Source organism: Rattus norvegicus, chromosome 6 (assembly GCF_021556685.1).
Source record: "Rattus norvegicus strain SHRSP/BbbUtx chromosome 6, alternate assembly SHRSP_T2T, whole genome shotgun sequence".
NCBI classification, from domain to species: domain Eukaryota; kingdom Metazoa; phylum Chordata; class Mammalia; order Rodentia; family Muridae; genus Rattus; species Rattus norvegicus.
This window is the reverse complement of record NC_141539.1, coordinates 77807874-77833284: the sequence shown is the minus strand read 5'-3', so window position 1 is coordinate 77833284 and position 25411 is coordinate 77807874. Positions and strand designations below refer to the sequence as shown.

The 25411-nt window shown below is 43.1% G+C and overlaps 1 protein-coding gene across 7 annotated transcripts in view; it reads right to left on the bottom strand.

The window, feature by feature from the left end:
- Window positions 1-25411, bottom strand: part of Npas3 (neuronal PAS domain protein 3) — an 824663-nt gene that overhangs the window by 60277 nt on the left and 738975 nt on the right. For all 7 annotated transcript variants that reach the window (NM_001427296.1, XM_087552662.1, XM_087552664.1 and 4 more), the window contains 1 exon segment: window positions 17347-17465. In NM_001427296.1, coding sequence (NP_001414225.1) covers window positions 17347-17465 — 119 coding nt within the window.

Genomic DNA, 25411 nt, shown 5'->3' with positions numbered 1-25411 from the left:
AGAACTCCTATTTTATGCCACCATTGATTTTCACTGAGAACAGCTGCTTAATGGCAGATGAGTTATAACTGATATGACAAGTACAGATTTTATAGGGACAAAGGGTTCAGTGTCAGAGGACACAGCTGAAAAACACTGCTCCTATCTTAGAAGCCCAGGATCTTATGATACCTGAAGGCCTCTCCCAGAAGGCAGATCCCTAGTATATGTCAAAAAGGACTCTAACTAGGGTCTAGCTCTGACTTATTTTTAAATTAAATAATTAATTAATTAGTTTGTTTTATATGAGTATACTGTAGCTGTCTTCAGACACACCAGAAGAGGGCACCAGATCTCATTACAGATGGTTGTGAGCCACCATGTGGTTGTTGGGAATTGAACTCAGGACCTTTGGAAGAGCAGTCAGTGCTCTTAACCTCTGAGCCATCTCTCCAGCCCCTAGCTCTGACTTCTTATTGTCATTTATCTTGTAATCTAAGATTTCACTGTGTAAGGATCTTTTGCTAGTTTTGCTTTTGCTTTGACTCCAGGAAGATTATATTCCTCCTTTTGGAATGTCTATTTATATGAGCAATTTGAGGGTCAGAAAAGTTCCTGTATGTATATTGGTAGGATGTCAAAAAAATAAAAAATAAAAAAGGAACAATGATGTGAGAAATTTCTAAAAGGCATTTCCCAGTGGCTGACTTAAATCTACATACTTAGTCTCTTGTCCCATAGGCAACGAACAACCTTCATGGCTTCCTTGTTACAGAATCATGTCCCCTTTTCTTATAATGAATCCAAGACATTTTGTTAACATGAGCTCTACCTAATTTCCATTCTTGTTATTCTGAACACTGCATATGGAACTGCAGGAAACCAAGACTTCTAGTCCTGTCCACAGTTGCTGAGTTCTCCGATTTTCTCTGCTCCCCACTCACCTCCCCTGAGATGGCTTTGTGCTCCACTTGCCAGAGCACCAGACTTCTTTCTCTACAATGGACTTGACTCTCATTGCTCTGTCAGCCCTGTCCTTCTGCCGGGTGAGCCAGTCCATGAAGAACTGGCTGCAGTGATGCTGCCTTTGAGATCTATTCCGTTCTGTTTCTCACTCCATTCTGTTGTCCATCCACACACCCCTACTGTAGCACAGAGCACAGTTGCCTCATAAGCCTTTCTTTGTGTAATCTGCCTAAATCTAGCCTCTGTTCTCTGGACCAAGGACTCGGTTTCATTCATCAGTTGTCTTTGGAACACCAGCACAGCGTGTAAGGCACACAAGTACACGATCGGTATGGAGCTGATGAATGGGCAAAATCAATTGCTAAGTACTTTGAATGTCACGTGACATTGAAGGTGGGAAAATGAAATCCTTCTTGGTTATACTGGGTTTCTCTTTTGTTTTCTTTGACTCTTAGAATCTGATAAGGGTTATTTTCAAAATGTTTTCAGTATGCACATGGAAAGCTTTGGGGGGCCACATTCTGGAACTAGTTGGAGCAATTAAAATTACTGATTTCATACCACTCTGCAGAGAGCTGAAGTAGATAAAGCTCTGGGGTCAGCATATGCCTTGTTCAGCTTTCTTTAAGGCATGGGGAGTCATAAAGCTTTCTATTCTATCTTCAGTGAAATGATGGGGCTGAAATATCACCTCATTTTTTATGCCAGGGATGATTTCTTCTCACCTCCATGATGTCAAAAGGGAATTACTCTTATTAGAATGACAGATTACTAATGATGCTGTATGAAAAGAGAAGGAATAGCTGAAATCATTGTAATCCAAACAGCCAACATACCCCATCCTGACTGAGCATACGCTGCTTGGTACTTTGAGCAGAGTTTCTACAATGTCACAGCTGTGTGGAAATTATTCCAAGCAGGAAGTAAATCAAAAGCAGGTGCCCATGAATTTTCCCTAGCAGAGCACCATGCTTTAAAAGTTTTTAGAACTGGATGGCATGATTAGGAGGTGTGATCACTGAATGTAAAAAGGAGAGGAGCCTCTGGGCACTCTGCTGTCTCAAGGTTTCCCTTCCACTGAGATTCCTCAAAGGGTAGGACCAGTCCAGGCTGGGAGATGACTAGACAAGCAGTCTCTCCAGACTAGTCATCTGTTAGCTGTCCAAGGAATAGTGGCAGTGTGGTTGGAGAGCCTGAATTTCACTCCCCTTTCACTTACTGAGCATGCTCTGTCTGTCAAGGCCTACTTTGAGGTTTCGTTTTTAGGCTATTAGGACTACAGTGGTCTGTGAATGCCCAATGACCTACAAATGCCAGGTCCTACTACTTTTGTGCCTTCAAGCTCAAATCCGAGTACGTTAAAATTTCCCATCATGTCCAGGTGCTAGGGATATGGCCATGATGGTGTCTTGGGTAAACTGCTTCCTCTTTTAGATCCTTCTCTTGAATGAGATGAGATAAACATTTCACAGGGAAGTTGGTAGTTTATTAATAACATGAGTCAAGAATATCAATGTCAGGCCTAGTATGGTGCCTTATGCCTTTACTCCCACTACTTGGGAGGCAGAGGCAAACTGATCTCTATAAGTTCAAGGCCAGTCTAGTCTACACAGTGAGCTCCAGGAAAGCCAAGGGATGAGAAACCCTGGTTTAAAAGCCAAAAGCCAAACCAAACCAAACCAAACAATAACAACTCCTTCATCAACATTTTCTGGTTCCATAGTATATTTGTTCACGAGCCTTGGAATTTATATTTATAATTCCACTTATCACTAAAAAGTGTTTTTCCCCAGGATAGCTAAAGCTATCCTCAACAATAAAAGGACTTCAGGGGGAATCACTATCCCTGAACTCAAGCAGTATTACAGAGCAATAGTGATAAAAACTGCATGGTATTGGTACAGAGACAGACAGATAGACCAATGGAATAGAATTGAAGACCCAGAAATGAACCCACACACCTATGGTCACTTGATTTTTGACAAAGGAGCCAAAACCATCCAATGGAAAAAAGATAGCATTTTCAGCAAATGGTGCTGGTTCAACTGGAGGTCAACATGTAGAAGAATGCAGATCGATCCATGCTTATCACCCTGTACAAAGCTTAAGTCCAAGTGGATCAAGGATCTCCACATCAAACCAGACACACTCAAACTAATAGAAGAAAAACTAGGGAAGAATCTGGAACACATGGGCACTGGAAAAAATTTCCTGAACAAAACACCAATGGCTTACGCTCTAAGATCAAGAATTGACAAATGGGATCTCATAAAACTGCAAAGCTTCTGTAAGGCAAAGGACACTGTGGTTAGGACAAAACGGCAACCAACAGATTGGGAAAAGATCTTTACCAATCCTACAACAGATAGAGGCCTTATATCCAAAATATACAAAGAACTCAAGAAGTTAGACCGCAGGGAAACAAATAACCCTATTAAAAAATGGGGCTCAGAGCTAAACAAAGAATTCACAGCTGAGGAATGCCGAATGGCTGAGAAACACCTAAAGAAATGTTCAACATCTTTAGTCATAAGGGAAATGCAAATCAAAACAACCCTGAGATTTCACCTCACACCAGTGAGAATGGCTAAGATCAAAAACTCAGGGGACAGCAGATGCTGGCGAGGATGCGGAGAAAGAGGAACACTCCTCCATTGTTGGTGGGGTTGCAAACTGGTACAACCATTCTGGAAATCAGTCTGGAGGATCCTCAGAAAATTGGACATTGAACTGCCTGAGGATCCAGCTATACCTCTCTTGGGCATATACCCAAAAGATGCCCCAACATATAAAAAAGACACGTGCTCCACTATGTTCATTGCAGCCTTATTTATAATAGCCAGAAGCTGGAAAGAACCCAGATGCCCTTCAACAGAGGAATGGATACAGAAAATGAGGTACATCTACACAATGGAATATTACTCAGCTATCAAAAACAACGGCTTTATGAAATTCGTAGGCAAATGGTTGGAACTGGAAAACATCATCCTGAGTGAGCTAACCCAATCACAGAAAGACATACATGGTATGCACTCATTGATAAGTGGCTATTAGCCCAAATGCTTGAATTACCCTAGATGCCTAGAACAAATGAAACTCAAGACGGATGATCAAAACGTGAATGCTTCACTCCTTCTTTAAAAGGGGAACAAGAATACCCTTGGCAGGGAAGAGAGAGGCAAAGATTAAAACAGAGACTGAAGGAACACCCATTCAGAGCCTGCCCCACATGTGGCCCATACATATACAGCCACCCAATTAGACAAGATGGATGAAGCAAAGAAGTGCAGACCGACAGGAGCCAGATGTAGATCGCTCCTGAGAGACACAGCCAGAATACAGCAAATACAGAGGCGAATACCAGCAGCATACCACTGAACTGAGAATAGAACCCCCATTGAAGGAATCAGAGAAAGAACTGGAAGAGCTTGAAGGGGCTCGAGACCCCATATGTACAACAATGCCAAGCAACCAGAGCTTCCAGGGACTAAGCCACTAACTAAAGACTATACATGGACTGACCCTGGACTCTGACCTCATAGGTAGCAATGAATATCCTAGTAAGAGCACCAGTGGAAGGGGAAGCCCTGGGTCCTGCTAAGACTGAACCCCCAGTGAACTAGACTGGTGGGGGGAGGGCGGCAATGGGGGGAGGGTTGGGAGGGGAACACCCATAAGGAAGGGGAGGGGGGAGGGGGATGTTTGCCCGGAAACTGGGAAAGGGAATAACACTTGAAATGTATATAAGAAATACTCAAGTTAATAAAAAAAAAAAAAAGAGGAAGAGGAGGAGGAGGAGGGGGAGAGGAGGAAGAGGGGGGAGAGGAGGAGGAGGGGGAGAGGAGGAGGAGGGGGAGAGGAGGAGGAGGGGGAGAGGAGGAGGAGGAGGGGGAGAGGAGGAGGAGGAGGGGGAGAGGAGGAGGAGGGGGAGAGGAGGAAGTGGAAGAGGAAGACCTTTGCCCACCTTTTTGGTTACAGTTCTGGACTATTTTAACTACCCTTTGCTAGAAAGTCATGCAACAAATGAGATTTCAACTTCTCTGTCTTCAGACATCAGGGATGCTCTGGTGGAGACAGGCCCTCTTCCATGCCACCCACAATGTCCCGAGAGCCACACCTCTAATGTACAGAGGAAACACCAGTGTCAGGAGACAGTGTCAACCACCCCTGACTCACGGGCACCAAAGGCGAGTCCTACTGCTTAGTTTTTTTGTTTTTTGTTTTAAACAAAAAACCAAAAAAAACCCCAAAGAGCTGGGAAGCCAGAGTACTTACGATGCCTGCCTTCCATTGCAAGAGGAGGCAACGAAGTGCTGGGGTGGGAAGTGTGTAGGATTTCCTAACTCACCCTGTTAGAGGTGCTCCTATTGAGCCACTCTGTTGGTGACTTCTATAAGGACTCAAGAGTTTGAAGGACGTTTGGTAAGGGGCTGTTGAGGAATGTTAATGTGTTCAGAACTACCAAGTAACAATCAAGTAGCTCTTGATCACGCTTCTAGAGCTCTAGCCCTAAGAATTAGGTACAAGTGGGGTTTAAGCTAAATACATGCTAATTTTTAGCAACCAAATAGTAAAGTATGAAAAATGCCTGCCACACAGTGTGTTAGCTATTAGTGTACATTTAAAAGGCACAAGAAAGTGTCAACTTAAACTTACCAGGGCATGGAAAGTTAAACAACTACTTGTTCATAGAAAACAGGTTCTGAACTCTAAGTCCCTTCTAAAGAACTGTAACTCTTAGCCAGAAGAGGGATGCATGCTGCCCTTACTACAAACCATGAACAGTATATATGAACGCTTTTATTTAGGAAGCAGAAAAGTTTATTCAATTTCAACTGTGTGCTTTCTACTATTCTTGGATTTTGTGTATAAACTACAGTTGAAAGAAAAGAAACCTGCAGAAATAAATATATACAACAGGTTGTGATCAGTGCTCTGAGAAGTAATCGTACAGAGGGGACAGCAGGTGGCAGGTTATAGGGCAGATGCTTGAGTTAGTTTTTATTGGGAATGGGACAAGAGACTGATTTTTTTTTGACAAAAATCTCAGTGAAACTCATATCCAAGGACAGCATGTACTCTAGGGAGAATCTAAAGCTAGAACAAATACTATAAAGTTACCTGTAAAAGGAAGGAAGAGATACTGCTATGAGTCAAATGACGGTGTATAAGAGCCTAACTGTGATTCTTCATCATGCCAACTTGAGATCAAAATGTGCAAGTGTGCTTAGCTCAAAATGGAAAAGCAGACTGGGTCTGGTGGCACATGTCTTTAATTCCAATACTCCAAAGGCACACGCAGGTGGATCTCTGTGAGTTCAAGGGCAGCCTGGTCTACAGAGTAAGTTCTAGGCTAGTCAGGATTAGATTGTGAGCCCCTATTTAAAAAAAATCAACAGACACAAAAATAAAGCCTGTGCACACATATACACAGGCACACATGCACGTCAGTATGGCAGCCCTTGAATAAGACTCCTGAAGGAGACGAGCAGGTCACAATGATTATTCTTCTGGTTCAATAAACATCTTACTGCTCAAGAACTTTGTAATGAGAGTATGCTTTTAGAATGATTGCCAGGGCATATGTAAGGTGTGATTGATACTATGTTCCTCCAGAGAGGCAATATATGAGAAGATCTGGAGTCCAGGATTCTAGCTCCTTTTTTGTTTTCCTTTTCCTACTTGGAATGAGCAAACAGAATTTCCTTGGAGATGCAGCAGGGTTTAGGTCACAGTAATAGTTGCCTGCCCTTAAAAGTTCCTTTTATGATATGTGGAGGGTCTAAACAAGCTTGGAACTTTGTGCATTGCAGATTCTAGGAGTACCATTTATTCCAGAGATCAACAGCATCAAATTAGCCCTGCCTCTACTACATTTCTTACATTAAAGGGCTGTATTAGTCTTGCCATGACGCTAAATCAATTCCAAAGAGAACCATTTGGTATGTGCTTCTTTTGTTAAAGGGACAGATGACGTATTTCAGTCACATTTTGTCCCTTATAATCAAATCAATATTCAGGACACTAAAGCACAGAGAAATTTCCCAGAAATAAATGCCTTTTCTATATTCTGGAGAAATCATTTATTATTCTGGAGTTCATACAACTTCCAGGAGGTGATCTGAAGAGGTACTGGTGAATTACTGCCCATCGTTATAGGTACACATGCAGAGGCTCAGGTAGTCTTGACTCACCTCTGTTAGACTCTCAGTGAGATCCAGGAATGGGAAGCATCTCCCATGGGCTTGTTCTACATACTCCTGGGGCCTGGAGTCATGGTAAGGACTTCACTTTCATGTCTTTTGTTTACTTTACAGTAGCCCCACCAAGGAGGCTCTCTTACCATTTTCTCTTTATGGGACAGGAAACTACAAATATTCAAATGATCTACTTAAAGTCAAAGAGCTGGGAATGCAGAACGAAGTCCCCATCCTTGGTTTTCTGATGTAAGAGCTCCATGCTTAATCACTGTTCATCAGGGTGGATTTGAGGTGTACTGAGTGTCACACAGAGTAATCTATCTTCAAGCACTTAAAATGTGCAGAGTTTAAAAAAAACTATTACTTCAGCCATTGGAAGAGATTATTTTGGGGAGGCAGGGACTCTCAGCATATCGAAGTGTTGGCCTGAGAAGAAATGATGAATTGTCCAAGTGTTTACCTTTTAGTTCTCAGGTTCATTTAAAAACCAATTTCTATGAACCCCTGTCAATAAATGGAACAATTATATAAACACATCTGTGAGAGTGAGACTATAGTGATGAAACCATTACAGGTTTTGAAAAGTATTAAAGACATCTTACATTGAAAAGGACATTTTTTTTCCTTAGGGATGCCATTTCCAAAGTGGCCATCACTTTTGTTGTTTGTGCTACAAATGCGTAGAAACCAGAGAAGATACAACATCAGCCAGATGGGCTATAGTGCCTTCCTCCACTTTCTTCTTTACATAATGCAAAATGGAGGACCTGTAGGTTGGTGGCACATTTAGGTCGCAGTCTCTGACATACTTAGGATTTAAGACACATCATAGAATGGCTAGTGATCATATCTCTGATTGGTGAAATAGTTCAGTGCTGGCAGAAATGCCACATCTCAAGCTGGAACTACTGTCTTGTCTTGATAATGGGAAATACATGCTTTTAGATCAGAAACAATGTCAGATATATAAGATGATACTGGAAACCATGTTCTGGTGGACAACTGTGCAGAGATGAGCAGAGAATAAAATGATTTAGAAATTGTGATTTTTTATTGGTTCTCTGCTCTATTTGCATTTTTTCACCAGGGTAACCTCTGCCTATAAATTCTACTCTGGAATTTTTTTTTCTTCTCCAATTTTTTTCTGGGTGTCGGGGTTGATTGAAAGGCAATAAATGCACGGTCTTAGAAAGTCTGAACTGATTGACAGAAGCATTGGTCTCTCTGCAACTCCATCTATTGATTTGACAAGATAGCCACGTTCTGCACAGCTTGGATGCTGTAGGATGCTGCAGCCGTCCTTTCAAGACAACATGAAACTGAAGCAAAAGCTTCAGCAGAAGTATCAATGTGCCTAGATTATGGAGCATCTCTGAAAACCAGACTAAGAGGAACTTTTGGATGATGGCAGAGAGAGAGAGAGAGAGAGAGAGAGAGAGAGAGAGAGAGAGAGAGAGAGAGAGAGAGAGAGGGAGGGAGGGAGGGAGGGAGAGAGAGAGAGAGAGAGAGAGAGAGAGAGAGAGAGAAACAACTTCCAACTGATGAATGCTCTCAGAAATCTCCAGTGAAAAGCTGTAGCCACACCACACCCTCCATTAGTGCTAGGCATTCCTCCATGCAATGCTGCTCTCCGAATGTAATTACTTTCTTGGGCAAGCCGAGAGCTAGTTCCCTACGACAGTACTTTCTATACTCTTTACAATTTCTGAGGAGTCATAGAATTGGGCCATGAGGGAGGTACTAGCCAGTACTCTAATAATTAGAAATGCAGCCTGTAAATGTTAAAGCGGGGAGAACATGAAGTTGGATCAGTAGGGAGGGGTTGGGATGTTGGGACAATAAAACATGATCAAACTATATTACATAAAATTTAAGAATTGTAGGAAAAAAACTCTTTCCAAAGATCATCTAAAAGAAAGAAAATGGCAATCACCACAGACTGACAGGAAATGACAGCGAGATGCTAATCTGTATTTGTCATTTTCTGAACTAGTGTCCACAGGAATATTGTACACTTTGATTTGGGTAAAATATTGAGAAAGATTCACAATTATTTGAGGGAAAATGGAGAAATGGAAGCCAGTTCGTGTACAGTTATTTGGGCTTATAGCTGTTCCAAGGGTCAGTCTAAACCAATGGTTCTCAACCCTTTAATGGGTTTAATATAGCAATGCTGTGACCCTTTAATACATTCCTCATGTTGTGATGACCCAACCACAAAATTATTTTTGTTGCTATTTCACAACTGTAATTTTGATACCGTTATGAATAATAACATAAATATCTACGTTTTCTGGTTGTCTTAGGTGGTCCCTGTGAACGGGGTCAGTTGACCCTCAAAGGGTTGTGACCCACAGGTTGAGAACCACTGCCTCTAATGTCAGAGTAGCAAATGGTAGGTTAAGCTCTATTGTCAACCTGACTGGATAGGGGATTGCCTTGAGGTTGATGTAGATCTCCGGGTGTATGTGAGGGTGTTTCCAGAGGTAAACAGTGGGAAGCAACCCTTGCCTGAGGGGTAGGGGTAGCATCAACCCATAGCCTGGTGGTACAGACAAAATAAAAGGGGGAAAGAATAGAAAGACAGTAGGCATTCACATTCCTCTTTCCTGCTCCCTGCACAGAGTGGTACGACCTCGACTTCTCTGCCATGCCTCCCCTGCCTGTGCTGGATCTATGTCAACATAACACAAGAGGAGGGAACCTTGATCAAGAAAATTCCCCCCTAAGAAAAGGCTCTAGGAAAGCTTGAAGGCCATTTTCTTAATTAGTGGTTGATGTAGGGGCCCATCCCATTGTAGGTGGTGCCATCTCTGGGTCGGTAGTTCTAGCGTCTGTAAGAAAGCAGGCTGAGCAAGCCATGAGGACCAGTAGGCAAGTGAGAAGCACTCCTCCATAGCTTCTGCATTAGCCCTGCCTCCAGGCTCCTACCATTTGAGTTCCTGTCCTGACCTCCTTCAGAGGTGACTGCAATGTAGAAGTGTAAGCCGAAGAAACCCTGTCACCCTTTGCTTTGATCATGATGTTTCATCACAGCTCAGACTTCCATGGTGCACTGAGGCAGCTGAAGGCATGAGCCAAAGAAATCCTTGTCTGGAAATTGTCTCTACAGTTTGTCCAACGCAAAAGAGAAGTCACTAAATGCTTGCTATCTAATGGTATGAAATGGCACCCAGTCCTGTAGACAATCCTCATTCACATTTCAAAAGAAGGGAAAACACGCAGTTTAATTCAGAAAACATTTGCTGAATAGCAGCCTGATGCAGCAGACAGCGCTTGGGGGGAAAGGAGAACATACCCAGCATTCACCATGGAGTCTTAGAAAGGAGAAGGCATTTGGATTCAGGAAATATGGATACTTCTTTGAGCCTTGCCTTTTACCAAGTCATATTTCTGCACCCCAGTTTTACTTACTTTCAAAATTGGGAAATCAGAGGTAATTGCCTAAAAAGGCATATTATGATATTCACTGAAATTATAGGAAAATATTTCATAAAATGGCAAGGAGATGCTTAGTTGAGCTTGAGTGATTTGATCTGTAGGAAAAACACAAAATTATGTACTACTTCACTTTACCAATAAGAAAACAGGCACAAAGGAGCATGTGTGATTACACAGTAGCTCAGAGATGGAGGGGGAATTAAAAAAGCAGTCAGTTGTGGGTGTCATAGTGGTGAAGAAGTTCCCAGGTAGCCAAGACGCATTTTGGGAAACATAAACAACACGGTCAAGACCATAGCACCATGACTGTACAGATGCATTTCAGGAAAGATAAGGGTCTGGGCAAGCTAGGACCTCCGTGGAAAGATTCTCAGGGAGAACGGCTCAACAAAGAACCTGACGTCAGCTTCATAAGCACCCTGTACTGTGAGCAGCTGAGGATACGGCAGCAGAGAAGTCAATGTCTCTGAGTCCATGGGAAGGTACCCAAGCAGAGCACAGGAGAAGCAGGGAGAAATAAAGTCTCCTAGGAGCTAATTTGGAAATGTCTCACGGCAGATCCGGAAAAAGAGGCATTTGGGTTGGGGAATAGAAAGTGGCACAGGGAGACCTGGCCAAGTTCAGCAGTGCTCTAGGGGAGGCATCTTGAGGATTATGGACCTGCCTGAAGAATTAAACCAAGGGCCAAAATTCCAAATAAATGATAGAGCAAGATCTAGGCTAGTATTGCAAGCACCCTGAAACTCATCAATAGAAACATCCAAGCAAGGCTCAGTTTGTAGAGAAAGAACCTTCAGCCTTTGGAATTAACTAGCTGTGATTTTGGTGTTGAGCTCAGTAGCAGGTGCCATCAAAAACAATACTCTTTGTAATTATTTACTCAGGTCATCAGGCTTGTTTGCAAGCTACCAACTGAGCTGTCTTGCTAGCCCTTAGTTTAAGTGTAGTATTTTTTCTTCTTCTCCCACCCTCTCTCTGTCTTTCTCTGTCCCTGACTTTCTCTCTGTCAGTGACTTTCTGAGGCAGGGTTTCTCCATATAGCCCTGTCTGTCCTGGAACTCACCCTATAGACCATACTGATCTCAAACTCAGAGGTCTGCCTGCCTCTGCCTCCCGAGTGCTGGGATTAAAGGCATGTACCACGACTGCCTGGCAAGTATAGTATTTCTAAACAATATTTTGCAGTAATCATTTTAGAAATGATCATTATAAGAGGGATATCAGAGTGGAAAACATGGCTTTCTGTGTCTGTAGTCTAGGAGCTGATGCTCTTGGTACAGGACTTGAGGGTATTCTAACTCTAGGTAAATGGGGTGGAGGGTGAGTCAAGGGTGAGCATGCACTGAAAATATCTTTTGGAAGACATAATAACTTGTTCTTTTAATACGTTCTGAGTATTAAATGGCTTCATATTAACTGAGCTTTTCTTACGAGATGAATGGATAAGCCCCAAGAATTCAAGAACCTGTAGATACAAAGCGAATTTACCATGGAAGGCTCCATAGGTATCATCAAATCTTTAAAGAGTTCTACAAAGTCCAAAGAGAATAAAACCACTGTGGAAATTACATGATCTTATTTATGCCACAGGACAGTTCCTATTTATGCTAGGAACTCCCAGAAACTCTCAGTACAAGAGATATTTGTACTTTCAAAGACACTTACATATATGATTAGAGAAGGCAAGGCTTTCTTTAGCTAAATTGCTACTGTACATTTAAGACTAAGAAGTTTATAAAATGGAAGTTACCAACAATCTCAATAAGCAGTGATTCTCAACCTGGAGGTCATGACCCCTTTTGGGGTTGACTGACCCTTTCATGGGGGTCACATATCAGATATCCTGCATACCAGATGTTTACATTATGGATCATAACAATAGCAAGAGTATAGTATAAAGTAGCAATAAAAATAATTTTGTGGTTGGGGATTCACTCGCAGCGTTAGGAAGGTTGAGAATCACTGCAATAAACTAGTGAATTACCGGTTGTTCTCTTGTTCTAATTCTTTATATCTTAAGGAGACGGTATGGGCTTTCAGTCATTTAGTTCAAGATTTTGGCACCAAATCATCCCAGATAAAGGTTGTTGGGGTTTAACTTTTTCCCTGAATTCCCCCTGCATCCCTTTATGATCCCCGAGTACCTGCCATACAGGAACAGCCATCACCCTGGTGAAGAAGTGAAAGACACTCTTAGTACTGCAGAAAATGGGATAGGGACTCTGTTTCCAGAGTATAGGCTGCTCTGCTCTGCTATTAGAGTCAGGACATTAAAACGTGTGGGGATGAATATTCCAGAGATGACAGAGGTGCTGGTGGGCATGCAGGAGTAGATTAGAAAGCTGGAAGTTCCACACCGACGGAAGCTATCCTCCAAAGACAGGAGCTGAGGAGACGACCCAATTAGCGTTCCTTTCCATAATTTTCCTGATTACATATCTCCTTCTGCCCCATGTGCTCTACCTAGTAAGTTCCCCCAGACATAGACCTAATCAAGAAGGCAGAATATTGATGCAAGGCAATTTAAATGAGAGCTGTGTTATGCTAAGATATGTGGCCAACAATGAGACCCAAACAACAGGGAGGCCCCTGAGGCATAAAAAGTGGCTTGACCAGATAACACTCGACTGTGGATTTCTAGGCAGAGGAGGGCAAAAAGAACAAAACTTCATTAGAGCAATTTCCTGAGGTCTAGGGTGTGGCAAGTGTGGCAAGTGAAGCCTCCGTACCCCATTGCTGTATCAGGGGACTGAGTGGGCCCTTCTTGGTTAGAATTCTTGGTTATGAGGTCCAGGCTGAGTAACCCTTATCTGAAATGCTTGGGGCCAAAAGTGTTTGAGCTTTTAAAATATTACAAGAATTTGGGGGATGGGACTGAAGAAGTTCAAACCCAAAAACTCATTTAAGTTTCATAGACACTGTATGCACAAAGCCTGGAGGTAGACTCATGGATTATTTTTAGTACCATCTGTGCTTTGACTGTGACCTGGCAGATGGAGTCAGGAGTAGAATTTCTCACGGTGGCATTGTGCCACCGGTCAGATGCTGCAAACTTTGGAGATCCAGCTTAGGGGCGCGTGCCATCTATGTGATCAGGATGCGGGCCCTGGGAAGGAGGATGGGTCTGTTAGATTCTCCATATCCCGGTGCATTAGAGGAGTGGGACATTGTAAGCTACACCAGGAAGGTCTCAGGCAGAGTGCTTTCCTTTTAGAAATGTAAAGGACCAAATACTGAGGCCCACCACCTCAGTGATGACAGATTGCCTTCGTTCTTGATGAGTGAAGCAGAAGGGTTGAGAGGGCCAATTCTGGAACTCAATCGACCGGCTTTCATTCCAATTCCCTGCAGCTGTTTAAGAGCTGCACAAGGCAAAGGGCTGAAGGCCACCTGTGAAAGCCTCAGTGTCACAGCCTGCAAATTGCATACAATATGCAGACTACATGGAGAAGATTTTAAAATAATGCTCCTTTGCGGACTAATAGTGCACACTTCCCTGTACTCAATTATCATTGGGTATCTGCTCCTTCTGTTGCTGTAAATGCTACCCTGACAACCGGAAGAGATGAAGTCTTGGAGAAAGTTAGAAAGGTCTATAGACCGCATAGTCCAAGGTCATAGAAAAAAATAAAGAAATACAATGACCTAGACAGTCCTGTGGACATTTATGGGAAAACCAACATGTACATGATGATAATAAATTAGAAGGAATATTGGAAGTACAGAGAAATTATCATTGCAGTTCCTTTTTATTGCGTTTATTGTGTGGTGGCGGGTGATTACCAGTTTTATTGGAATGTTTTATAAGCTGCTAGATTTACTTACTGAGAATGAACAGATAAACAGGGACGTTGCTCAGCTGTGTCATGTCACCGGCTCTTGCTGGACCTTCCCCTAACTTTCAGACAAGGTTAATTAATTAGGAACGTTTGTTGCAAAGAAGGGGCAAGGTTGGGCCTGCTGGAAGATTCATCTTACAAGGGGCAGGGGTGGATAAAATGGTTGTGGGTAGCAGATCTGAGGAGGGGCACAAGACATTGGCTAGAGCTGTCCGTGGTTTCTTGAGACAGACTTCCTGACAGGCATGTCGAAGTGACATGAGGTAACAGGTTCTAGAACTGTTCCTTAAATGCTTGCTAACTCCTTTTTGCTCAAGGTTGTCCTTTTGAAATTTTGTCTCCTTTTTATAGTAAGAGGCCTTTAATCCCAGGTTCATGTTGTTTCAGACATCTCCCCCTCCAATTGTACGTGTGAGGTCCCTTCTTACTCATGACTTACAGGCCACAACATGCCACCAATTTCGGGGAGCCTCCCGTGACCTGTCCTATCTAAAGTGGTGTCTGGGGCTCACATTTCCTCACTTCACTCTGCATAGTGTAGCCTGGTGAGTAAAGGCAGGGGGTATGGAGTCAGCATTCTAAAGTCTGAGCTCTCTTTCCTCAGCATGTGACCTTGGGCAGGCTAATTTTCCCACCCTTCATTTCTTTATGTGTATTAAGTGAGAACAGCCCCAACACTCTCTTCTAGGACAGCTGTGAGAGCTAAGCATGCCCAGCCTGTCACAGGGCTCTAATCACTGCTTTACTACTCGATATAGTCCTCTCCCCACTCCGATGTTTCGAGCACTGTGAAAGGGAAGACTTTGCATTGTTTGATGCTGGGGTTGTTGACTCTAAAACAAGGCCCATACTGGGAGCTCAAAAGTCTCTGTTGAACGGATGGTGTTCACAAGTCTAATCAGATCAGGCAGCAAAAGTAGCTTTACTGAGGCACCCAGATGGCCAAGTACAACCCAAGGAGGTGCTTGGTCGGATGCCTAGACAAACTGTCCTTATTGTTGTTATAGCCATCCATACCACTCTTTTTGCAGATCAAATATCCAAAGAGCTTTGTAAACTATAGTTTGTAGATTATGAAATCATTTTTTAAAGACAAATTAGTTAATGATATTTGAATTATACTAGCTATTGCTTTCCACTTGTGATATGCCCATTATCAACCAGCTGGAATGAGAAAGGATGCTGGCAGGCAGGAAAGCAAGAGTTAAAGATGGACCCCAGGATTCCCAAATCTGGAGTACAAGGAATGACCCTTTCTGCACTTAAACAATATCTCACATCTACAGTCTACTTAGAGAATCCAAATGTGCTCGTGGCTAATAAGGAGTAAATGCACACTGTTCTCCAAGACAGGGACGCATCAATGGCCATGAAGAACAGGGCTGTCTTCCTTCCCGACAAGGCACTGACGTATAATAACTGGCTATGGGGAAAGCTACTGTAGGAACTGACCGGTTGCTCCCTCTTTGCTTCACACCCAGCTAAAGGTCAAGGGTGCTTCTCCTGTGCCTTTCAGACTGTAGGACAGCTCAGCTAAAGGTCGTCCTGGGAAGGATTTTCCACCACCTTCCTTTTTCTTAAAACATTTTTTCCCTTTAAAGAATTAATGTCAATGAAAGTGCATGCCTCTGACTCTATACAGCCGCTAGCATTTTGATGACTTACATAAAGGTTTTTAAACCCTGTCAGTAACGGTTGTTAGCGCCACCAACAATGCTGGTGTCACCCTAAAGAACACAGATAAGCTTTAAGGTCTCAGCCTGGAGCAGTCGCGCTGGCACACTGGTGCGACATTCTGTCTGTGTTTGCCTTCCGATGCACAATGAATGCTGTTTAAGAGACTGGTTAGTGTGTTGTAAAATTGTATGATTCAGGTTTCCAAAGGCATTTCATAAATTTTCTAGCTCTTAATTTATGTTGCTATAGTAACCAGAATGTTGGGATTTCTTGAGATATCCTCAGCCTTAAAACGATGGTGCTGTGTAGATTGTGACTCCAAACTCGGTCTCTGCGCGTGAGGAATATGTGTATACCTTGTAGTTTTGAGTATTCTGTGGATGCCTAAGTACGACGGATGTCCAGGAATTATAATTTTAAAATGAAGTATTCTAAGATTCCACCTGGTGTGTGTGTGTGTGTGTGTGTGTGTGTGTGTGTGTGTGTGTGTGTGTGTATGTGTGTCTGTGTCTGTGTATATGTGGGTGTGGTGACCATAGTTTGCTGTCCAGTGTCTTCCTCAATTGCTTGCCCTCTTACTTTTTGAGATAGTTTGTCACTGAACCTGGAGCTTGATAAGCCTACTGACTGTGCTAGTCGGGGCTGACCAGCAAGCCCTGGGGATCCTCTTGTCTCTCCCTCCTCAGTGTCACTCAGCCTGGCTTGCTAAGTGGGTGTGCTAGGAACACAAACTTAGAGTCCCTAGGCTTGCACAGGGAACACTTCACCTTCTCCCCATCCACCCCCAGACTCGTTTCTATTTTATCAGAAATATTATTTTGTGTACAAATCTAGGTGATAGTGTTATTGACTGGGATCGTCTTTTCAGAGAAAGGGGATATTTTAAGGGGAATGTGAGAAAAGGGGGACTCTCCTAGAAGGTATTATAGAACAATTCTTGAAGGATTGAAAGGAATTTGACTCTCCCACTCCACCAGTGTGAATTCCTAACAGGCGCTGAAGCACTTGGCATATTAATAACCAGGGGCGTGAAGGAAATACAGGGCATTTGATGCACCAGTTACATCTGAAGTGATAAGGAGGGGATATAAAGATGTCTCTGTTGAGGTAGAAAAATAGCCAGGGAGCCTATGGTATGCAACACTTCCAGTCCCATGTACTAATTATATGGACCCAAAAGCAGTTAGGAAACTCAGTGTAAACTGCCTCTGGTTGGCTGTGTTCCCTTCCCAGACCCAGCTTACCTTATATCCCGACGACTTGATGTGCACTCCGCGTTTGGTCAGAGTAGATTTCATTCGGATGAAAAAGGACCGTTCAAGGGTGTTGTCAGTAGTTAGCAGACCGGGGCTGGTTGTCTCCACTGAGGAAGAGAAAAACACATACACGTGTGACTTCCACCTCTGCACAGCGCCCCAGAGCCGTTACTCAGGTGCAACCCTTGAGTTCACTAAAAATAAATGACTGATGGGTGCTAAGAGTGTTGTAATCAATTTACCTCGTTGAGAAAATGTTTACTTTGCAGAAAAGAAAAAAAAAAAGAAAAATTAAGGCATCTAGAGAAACTCCTTTCCAGTTTTTAGCAAGAGCTTTTCAGGTCATTTAATTTGCTGCAGCTCCCTGAGTGGGGCCTGATAGTAAGTAATTGCCTCTTCCTTCGAGCATTGGCTGCCATGCGCAGAAGCAGTGCTTTGAGAGGGAAGGGCCCAAGTGTTGATGGGATGGACAGGGTATAGGCAGGGATGCTCTAGCAACAGGGACTGCTGCTCATTCTCTCTCCACAGCCTTCTCAGGTGAGTCTTTTCACTGTGACTAGGAAGCTGCAATCCTCTCAGCTGAGTGCGGTTGGAGGCACGAGAATGGGATGGACAGGCAAAAAGAAAGGAAAACGACACAGATATTGAAGTCTCATCGCAGTGGCTTGTTGCCCAAGTTGTCAGCCAAACAGCAGAGCCTGTTTTTCTACTTCTGATTTTTTTTTAAGTATTTATTTTATTTTTAATTATGTGTGTCTGTGTTGGGGCTCTGTGCACTAGTGCAGGTGCCCACAGGAGCCAGAAGAGGGCGTTGGATCTCCTGGGGCTGGAGTGACAGGGTTTGGTTGTGGGTTCCCAGCTGTGGGCTCTGGGAGGTGAACCTGAGTCTTCTGCAAGAGCAGTGCTTGTTCTTAACCGCCGAGCTACCTTTCCAGCCCCTCTACTTCTCCACGTTTAATACAGGACATTTTCTATCTTAAACAGAGCAGTCGCTCTACTCCAGGAAATGCTTCTAGACTGAATAGAATATGTTTTTACCTTTGTGGTGGGTGGCCACAGGTTGATCTAAGACCCTTTATCCAAGCAATGGCAAGCGGGCTATAAAAGTCAATTTCCTTTTAAAGACATTTTGAAGAGATTCGATAAATTGAAGCATTTTGCTGCAAATAAATTAAATTTGGGGATTTTATACTAATAAATATTCTAATTTTGGTCTTCTTAAATATTTTTTTCTTATTTGAAAATTAAAAAGAATAAAGTCCATCAACAAACTGGATTTTTTTTTTACTAGCTTTAATGTAACACTATTCTTTCTTTTTTCTGAAACAGAGGTTAAACAACACAACAACAACAATGAAACAAAACAAACAAACAGACAAAAACCATGTAATGAAGAGCTGTAAGAGGCTGGGTACCATGGCTCACACATATGAATCCTGGGAGGCAGGGGCAGGAAGATCTCTATGAGTTCAAGGCCAGCCTGCTCACATATTGAGTATCTGCACAGTGAGACCCCTGTCTCCAGAAACAAAAACAAAAACAAAATTTAAAAAAACAGAAGGAAGGAGGAAAAGAAGCGAGCTGTAAGGATCATAGGAGAAAACAATTGTAAAAGAGATTAAAAATTGGGAGAAACTTCAAACTATTTATATTATTATTTATGTTTATTATTAACTATATATTATAAATATATAATGCTGTTTGTATATTTTAAAGAATAAGTAATCTCTCTTTTCCTATTGAATGTGACTGATGCTCAGGTGACAGGAGGGTGTGGCCACCGCAGTCACAGGCACTGTGCTCTCTGTGGCCTAGGGGACTTAGCACCTCAGTCATCGCTGGGTAAGCCTCAATCTCTTACTTTTTTAGCATTTTCTACTCTGGGGTGCAGGACATCGGACAACTGCCCCTTCCTTACGTGCCTCTCCCAAGGCTTCCTTTTTTTTTTTTTTAGAGAGCACGGATCTGATGTCATTTTAAATGTACAGCTTTTTATCACTCGAGGGAAAAGCAGAGCCATGTTATATTTAGTACTTTCATTTCTTCTGATTAAATATGAATTACTATGAAATTTTTCTCATCATCTAACACGCCATAATACGCCAACAGCTTTTTAATACACTATATAAGCACAAACTTCTGCTCTAAGAGTTTAATTTGCCCCTCTAATCCAATCACATCAACCTTATTTCTCTTATCAGAGATTCCCATTTTGAATTAAATGAGCTCATTAGTTTTAATCAAAAGCAGAGAGATCAAAACTTAAACGTAAATGCTTTAGATCAGAACTGTCAGTCAGCCGTGCAGTTCTATTTTACTAAAACACAAGATCAGAGACCCTTAGAACCAATTTTTTTTTTCTCGTAAGGGATGCCGAGAGCTTGAAGATGCTCTATCCTTCTCTCTCTCTCTCTTTTTCTTTCTCCCAAGGACAGATTATACATTTAAGGTTAGACTTAATTTATAGCAGTTTTTCATCCTGCTGGAAATGGAAAAGTACGCCCATCTACTGTTGTCCCTTACACATTTATTGACACTGGTCCTCAGAGACTTGAACTAACGTGAAGCCATCAAAATCCACAGCACCAGCTCGGCTTTTAAAAATTTAGCTCTGTTCAGCAAGATTGTGTTTGCAATAGCAGAGGGAACAGAAATAAAGAAACTTCTCAGAGAAGGGAAATATGTCTTTAGGGCTTTAGGGGTAGGGTTCTGGATGTCCTCAACCATTCGGAAAGGGAGCACCTCACCGTAGAAGAGAAGGTCATTCAGGCATGTTGAGAAAACTCGCTGCTCTCAGAACAAGAACTGCACAATAAAACACTCAGAGCCTATGGGAGAGGCTGCAGTAAGGGGGCTTCCAGCTGGGTGAAAACAGCTTTTCGTGGGATGGGCAGCCAAACACCCTGTCATGTTCTACAGAGGCAGGAGGACAGCATCCACCTCACATTATGGTAGTAACTGCTTGAATATGCAGGGTAATGTTAGTTACACCAGGGTAACTGGTATGTAAGGAATGCTAAGGTCAGGCTCTGCCGCGGTGAAGCAGAGATTTAGAATCTAAATTAACCATCATGTTTAATTTCAAGAGCAAGGGGACCGAGGAGTCAGTGAGATGTAGGTGGGACAGTCAGAGCTTGTTTTTAAGATGGTGACTCCACCTCAACTGCCCATAGCTTCCTGGTTCTAGGCACAGGAGCCTGCCTTGTTCCACCTTTCAATGGGACGGGTGGCCAGCTTACTCAGAGCACTCCCACCATGGCCAGGCTACCCTATGGGGTAGCAAACGGTTTATTGCAGCTGTCACAGTGATGTCTCTCCTGGGAAAAGAGGCTTTACTTGCATTGCGACAGGCCAGGGCATCCACCTCAGATGAACAGCTTTCTGAGAGAATCTCAGGTGACAGACAGTCCAGGTAGGAGGAGGGCTGCATGGGGAGGAGGCACAGTGGCTGGGCCAGGTTGTGGTTGTGCTGAGGGAGGGATGGGGTCGGGGGAGAAGTCCACTTGAGACCTGGCTTCTCCAGACACAGTGGCTCCATCTTATGTCTAAACTATTTTCGAGTGCTTTCTAAATGTGGAATACGCTTCTGTCAACTCTCAGAGACTGGCCTCTTCTGCCTCATACTCTGATAGGTTTAGGATTCCAGGAAGCTCTAACTACTGCCTGAAACACCTGGCAGATCTGTGGAGAAGCTGCACAGAGGGGTCAGATCTGCATCATGTCTACTCTTAGCCCATGACATATAAGCTTAAAGATAAAAAAAAAAACATAAAAACAAGGCCAACATGATGAAAAGCTAAATCAAAACACAGGCATACATACTACTCTGTTCTGCTAAATCTCAGGGGTCTCAACTCTTGAAAAAAATGTGTGCATGTGCCTGTGGGTGCATGTGCGTGTGTATATGAGTTCAGCATCCATGGAGGTCAGAGGCACTGGATCCCCTAAAGGTAGAGTTACAGGCAGTTGTGAGCCATTTAATGGAGGTGCTAGGGACCAAGATCCTCCCTCTATAGGAGGTATGTGTTCTTCCTAACCAATGAGCAACCTTTCAACCTCCTCAACTTTTAAATAAATCTATATTGCCGCAGTTCTTGGAATATCCATTTTGATATATTTTATAAAATTTACTGAAAATCCATAATCAAAGTCAGAATGTTGACACATGCTGTAATCACAATGAAACCTCGGTTATCATTTATCTGCTGGTGACTCCTATTAAATGTGGACTGTGCTTTCCTTGCATCATCCTGGGGGAAGGAGCTGCTGGAGGAGGTAGGGGTAGGAGGTGGCAGGCGTTGAGACAGATAGAGCTTTCTGAATACTGTCAATGTCTGCTGTGGGGACTCCACAAGGACATGGGTAAAGCACCAACAGGGCAATTATTTCAGTGTAGCCAAAGTTTTCAGAGCAGGTCTAGCATCTGAACCCTACAAGTACCATGAACCCTGATGTGTGCAGGGAGAAAAAAGAAGAAAGAAAAAGAAAAAAATTAACTTTAAGAAATGTCGCTTCTTAATAGTAAGGTATTTTCTTTGTATAAGAGTATATTTTGGGTAAGTCTTTATGACATGGAATCAAATATAGCCATTCCCGGATCTCCATGCAAGATTGGTTCTAGAACCTCCACGGGTACCCAAATCTGGAAATTCTCAAGAACCTTCTAGGGAGTGGTAGAGCAATTAGTATGCATTAATAATAAACATTTAAACATTTTCTATCACTTGAGGACAACCTATACTCTCAAAGCTCCTTGGAGCTGATGCTCGTGTCTTCTTTTAGACAATGAGATGTCATAAAAGTCACCCCATTCTCAGGCCCTAGTCCAGATACTCAGCAGTTCCAGTCCCAGCAGAGCACAGACATGACATATTTACCCGAGTCTAAAGACTATGATGCAGATAGCACACTTTTCTTAGCTTACATTATAATATACTTTTAATCTCCATTTAATTGTACCCTAAATAGCACAAGGCAGCATGGCAGACATTTAACCTTGATCTCTTATGACTCCCAGCATGGTTCATTGTGTGTGTGTGTGTGTGTGTGTGTGTGTGTGTATGTATATATATAATATGTTATATATATAACCATTGCTTTGGATATGTTACATATGTTTATTGATATGGCTGAGGATATATATATATATATATATATATATATATATATATATATATATGTGTGTGTGTGTGTGTGTGTGTGTGTGTGTGTATATGTGTATTCAGTAGCAAATATTCATTAAATACTGACTCACCAAATCTTCCCAACCTACTGTATGAACAGCAGGCCAAGCATGAATCTTTTAAAATCATAAAATTGTTTTGGCAGGTCTTGTACTCATTCCAGATGAAATTTGTGGTAGTTGTAAGCTGCCACGAACCCTTTCAAAAGTCCTCTTTTCAAAGGTGGTGCCATTTCCTGTTTCCTTGAGTGAGTGTGGGCTGGACCTGATGATTTCCTTACTAAATAGCACATAGAGGAGTGGACAGTGTGTGACTACTAGCTGGTTCTTCCACGGTCTCTCCTGAGTCCTGATAGAAACCAGCAAGATGTGGTGACAAACCCAGAGAGTCCTATGGAGAGGCCAGTGTAGCAAGAATCACATTAATGACCTTGGGAGTGGACCATCCAGCCCCGGGAGCCGGCAGATGACTGTACTCTGGCGTCCACAGCCCTGGAACAAGGTGTTCCTAGGCTCCTCGCTCCCAGGAGCTATAGAGGCAGCTTTGCCTTTTTAAAGCTTTCCATGTTCAAGGACATCTGCATTCACAGCAGCTATGCTATTCATGTTAAACCTTTCTGGGGAAACCCTAGCTCTGTTGTGATACAGGATAACCAAGGACCTGGGTTGCGCTTGTGCAATGGTGGGAAAGAAGGCTCGCCGGCGAGTCGGTAGTCGGCAGACTTGCATGCGTAGGGAATATGAACTGCAATACTGATGTCATGAGGAGAGCTTCAAGTGCTCAGTTGTGTTTTCTTAATATTTTAAAAACAATTTATTTATATGAGTACACTGTCACTGTCTTCAGACGCACCTGAAGAGGACGTTGGATCCCTTTACAGATGGATGTGAGCCACCATGTGGTTGCTGGGAATTGAACTCAGGACCTCTGAAAGACTAAGCAGTCAGTGATCTTAACCACTGAGCCATCTCTCCAGCCCCGGTGCTTGGTTTTTTAAAGTTGGTAATTCTCCAAAGGTGTTAACCACAGGACCATGACTATGCGATGTCCCAAGGTGGGATTATCTTTCCAGCCCCATTCATCCCCCTGGGTTGCTTGTGCTGAGACAAGGTAGCCTTCTCACCTGCTTTCTTTCAAGAATTCCTACTCCACCCTGCCACTCTCCCAAGCTATCAGGGTCTCTTCTCCCCGTGCTTGTCTCTACAGAATTGTACAGAATTGATTGTTTTCTTTTTTGGAAGGAACATTATTTCAGTAGTAGAGAGGGCTGGCCGGATCTTCGGGTAGAGAATGCTTTGTCTCTTGAGAGTTGTGTTTCATCCCACAGGCCTGTCTTTGCCATGTCCTGGTACTACAGCCCTCAGGGTACCACAGTGGAATTGGTGGCCCTGGTGACACGGCCAATCAGTGCCCTCTGTTTTCTGTGCCCTGGAATGCCTTTTCCTTCCCAGGCAGTACAGTGGTAGGTGTCCTCCGACTCAGGACCTCAATGTCTACTGGGGTGCTTGCTCTGGATTGGGTTAAAGTGAGCCCCATTTATGTCAGTCTCACTAGGGTCACTTCCTGCTCCAAGTCATGTGAGTTTGCAGCTCTGTTTAGAAACTTGCAAATCATTAATGGAAACTCCAGAGCAGAGCTGTGAAATAACCGTGGTTCAATAATGATATAACAAATTATTTTCAAAGTAACATTAAAAGTATTCTGGGGAGGTGGGAGAGAGAAAGAGAGACTGAGAGAGAGAGAGATTAAAAGAAGAAAGGAGAGGGGGAGGGGGAGGAGGGAGAAGAGGGGAGAGTAGAGAGAGGAGAGGGAGAAAGACAGAGATAGAGACTAGAGAGAGAGGACAGAAGGGGAGAGAAAGGGGAGAGGGAGAGAGACTAAGAGAGAGATTGAGAGAGAGAGAGAGAGAGTTAAGTCTAATAGCCTGCCAACCCCTGCCACCTATCAGGACCCCTGGTACTCCTGGCTTGACTGGGGATGGGATCCCAAGACTGAGTAGCTTCTCAGGCTCCTTGTGCTAGGCAGGGCTGCTGCTTGAGGTTGTCCTCTGAGGGAGCATGTGTGGCAGCTGCCTGCGGCTATCAGTTGTTGTTTGGGTGATATCTCTGTGGGAAAATATACACAGTGTCAGCGACAAGCTGCTACCAGTGGGTGTTTCTATACACAACTACCGGGCTGGAGGGTTCAAGAGGAATGGCAGGTATTCTGATGATAACCTTAGAGAGAACGTGAGAGCCACTGTGACCTGTGAGTGCCAACGGATACATGGTACCAATACTGTGAGCCAGTGTTTTAAATCTTCCTGGAAACTTCCTATAAATGTTGCCACTTGAGGGATCTGTTCTGGAGGAAAAAATATAGCATGCCTTCCTGGGGCACAGCGTGGATTCCATTACGAACACTGTGTACGGGATCGAGTGTGGCAATGCTTTTATCACTGCAATAAAAGGGTTACGAGCCAATCCCTCATATAAAAGATCCTCACCAGCACGAGGCTTCTTCTTTCTCCTCTGTCTCATTCCTGTATTTCCTCTCCTCTCTTTACACTTTCTTCCCCATTCTTCTTTTCTTTACAATACCTCTGATGCCAGACAAAGGGCATCTGGACTCAGTCTTTGTAGTACGGTACAAAATAATACATAAACACCTTTGTGAAGGCAGCTCAAACCCCATGTTTTCTATTAAAAACTCATGTTCAATCTTCACTGCTGATAGAACCGAATAGCTAACGCGGGGAACACTGTATATCAGAAAGGTCAATAGTTATTATGAGCTACAAATATATTTTTTTTTATCCTTCGGGCTGTTTAGTGCGTATCACAGCATGAGCAGCTGTCTCCTTTAATGCTTTTAAAATTAGAATTCCCAAA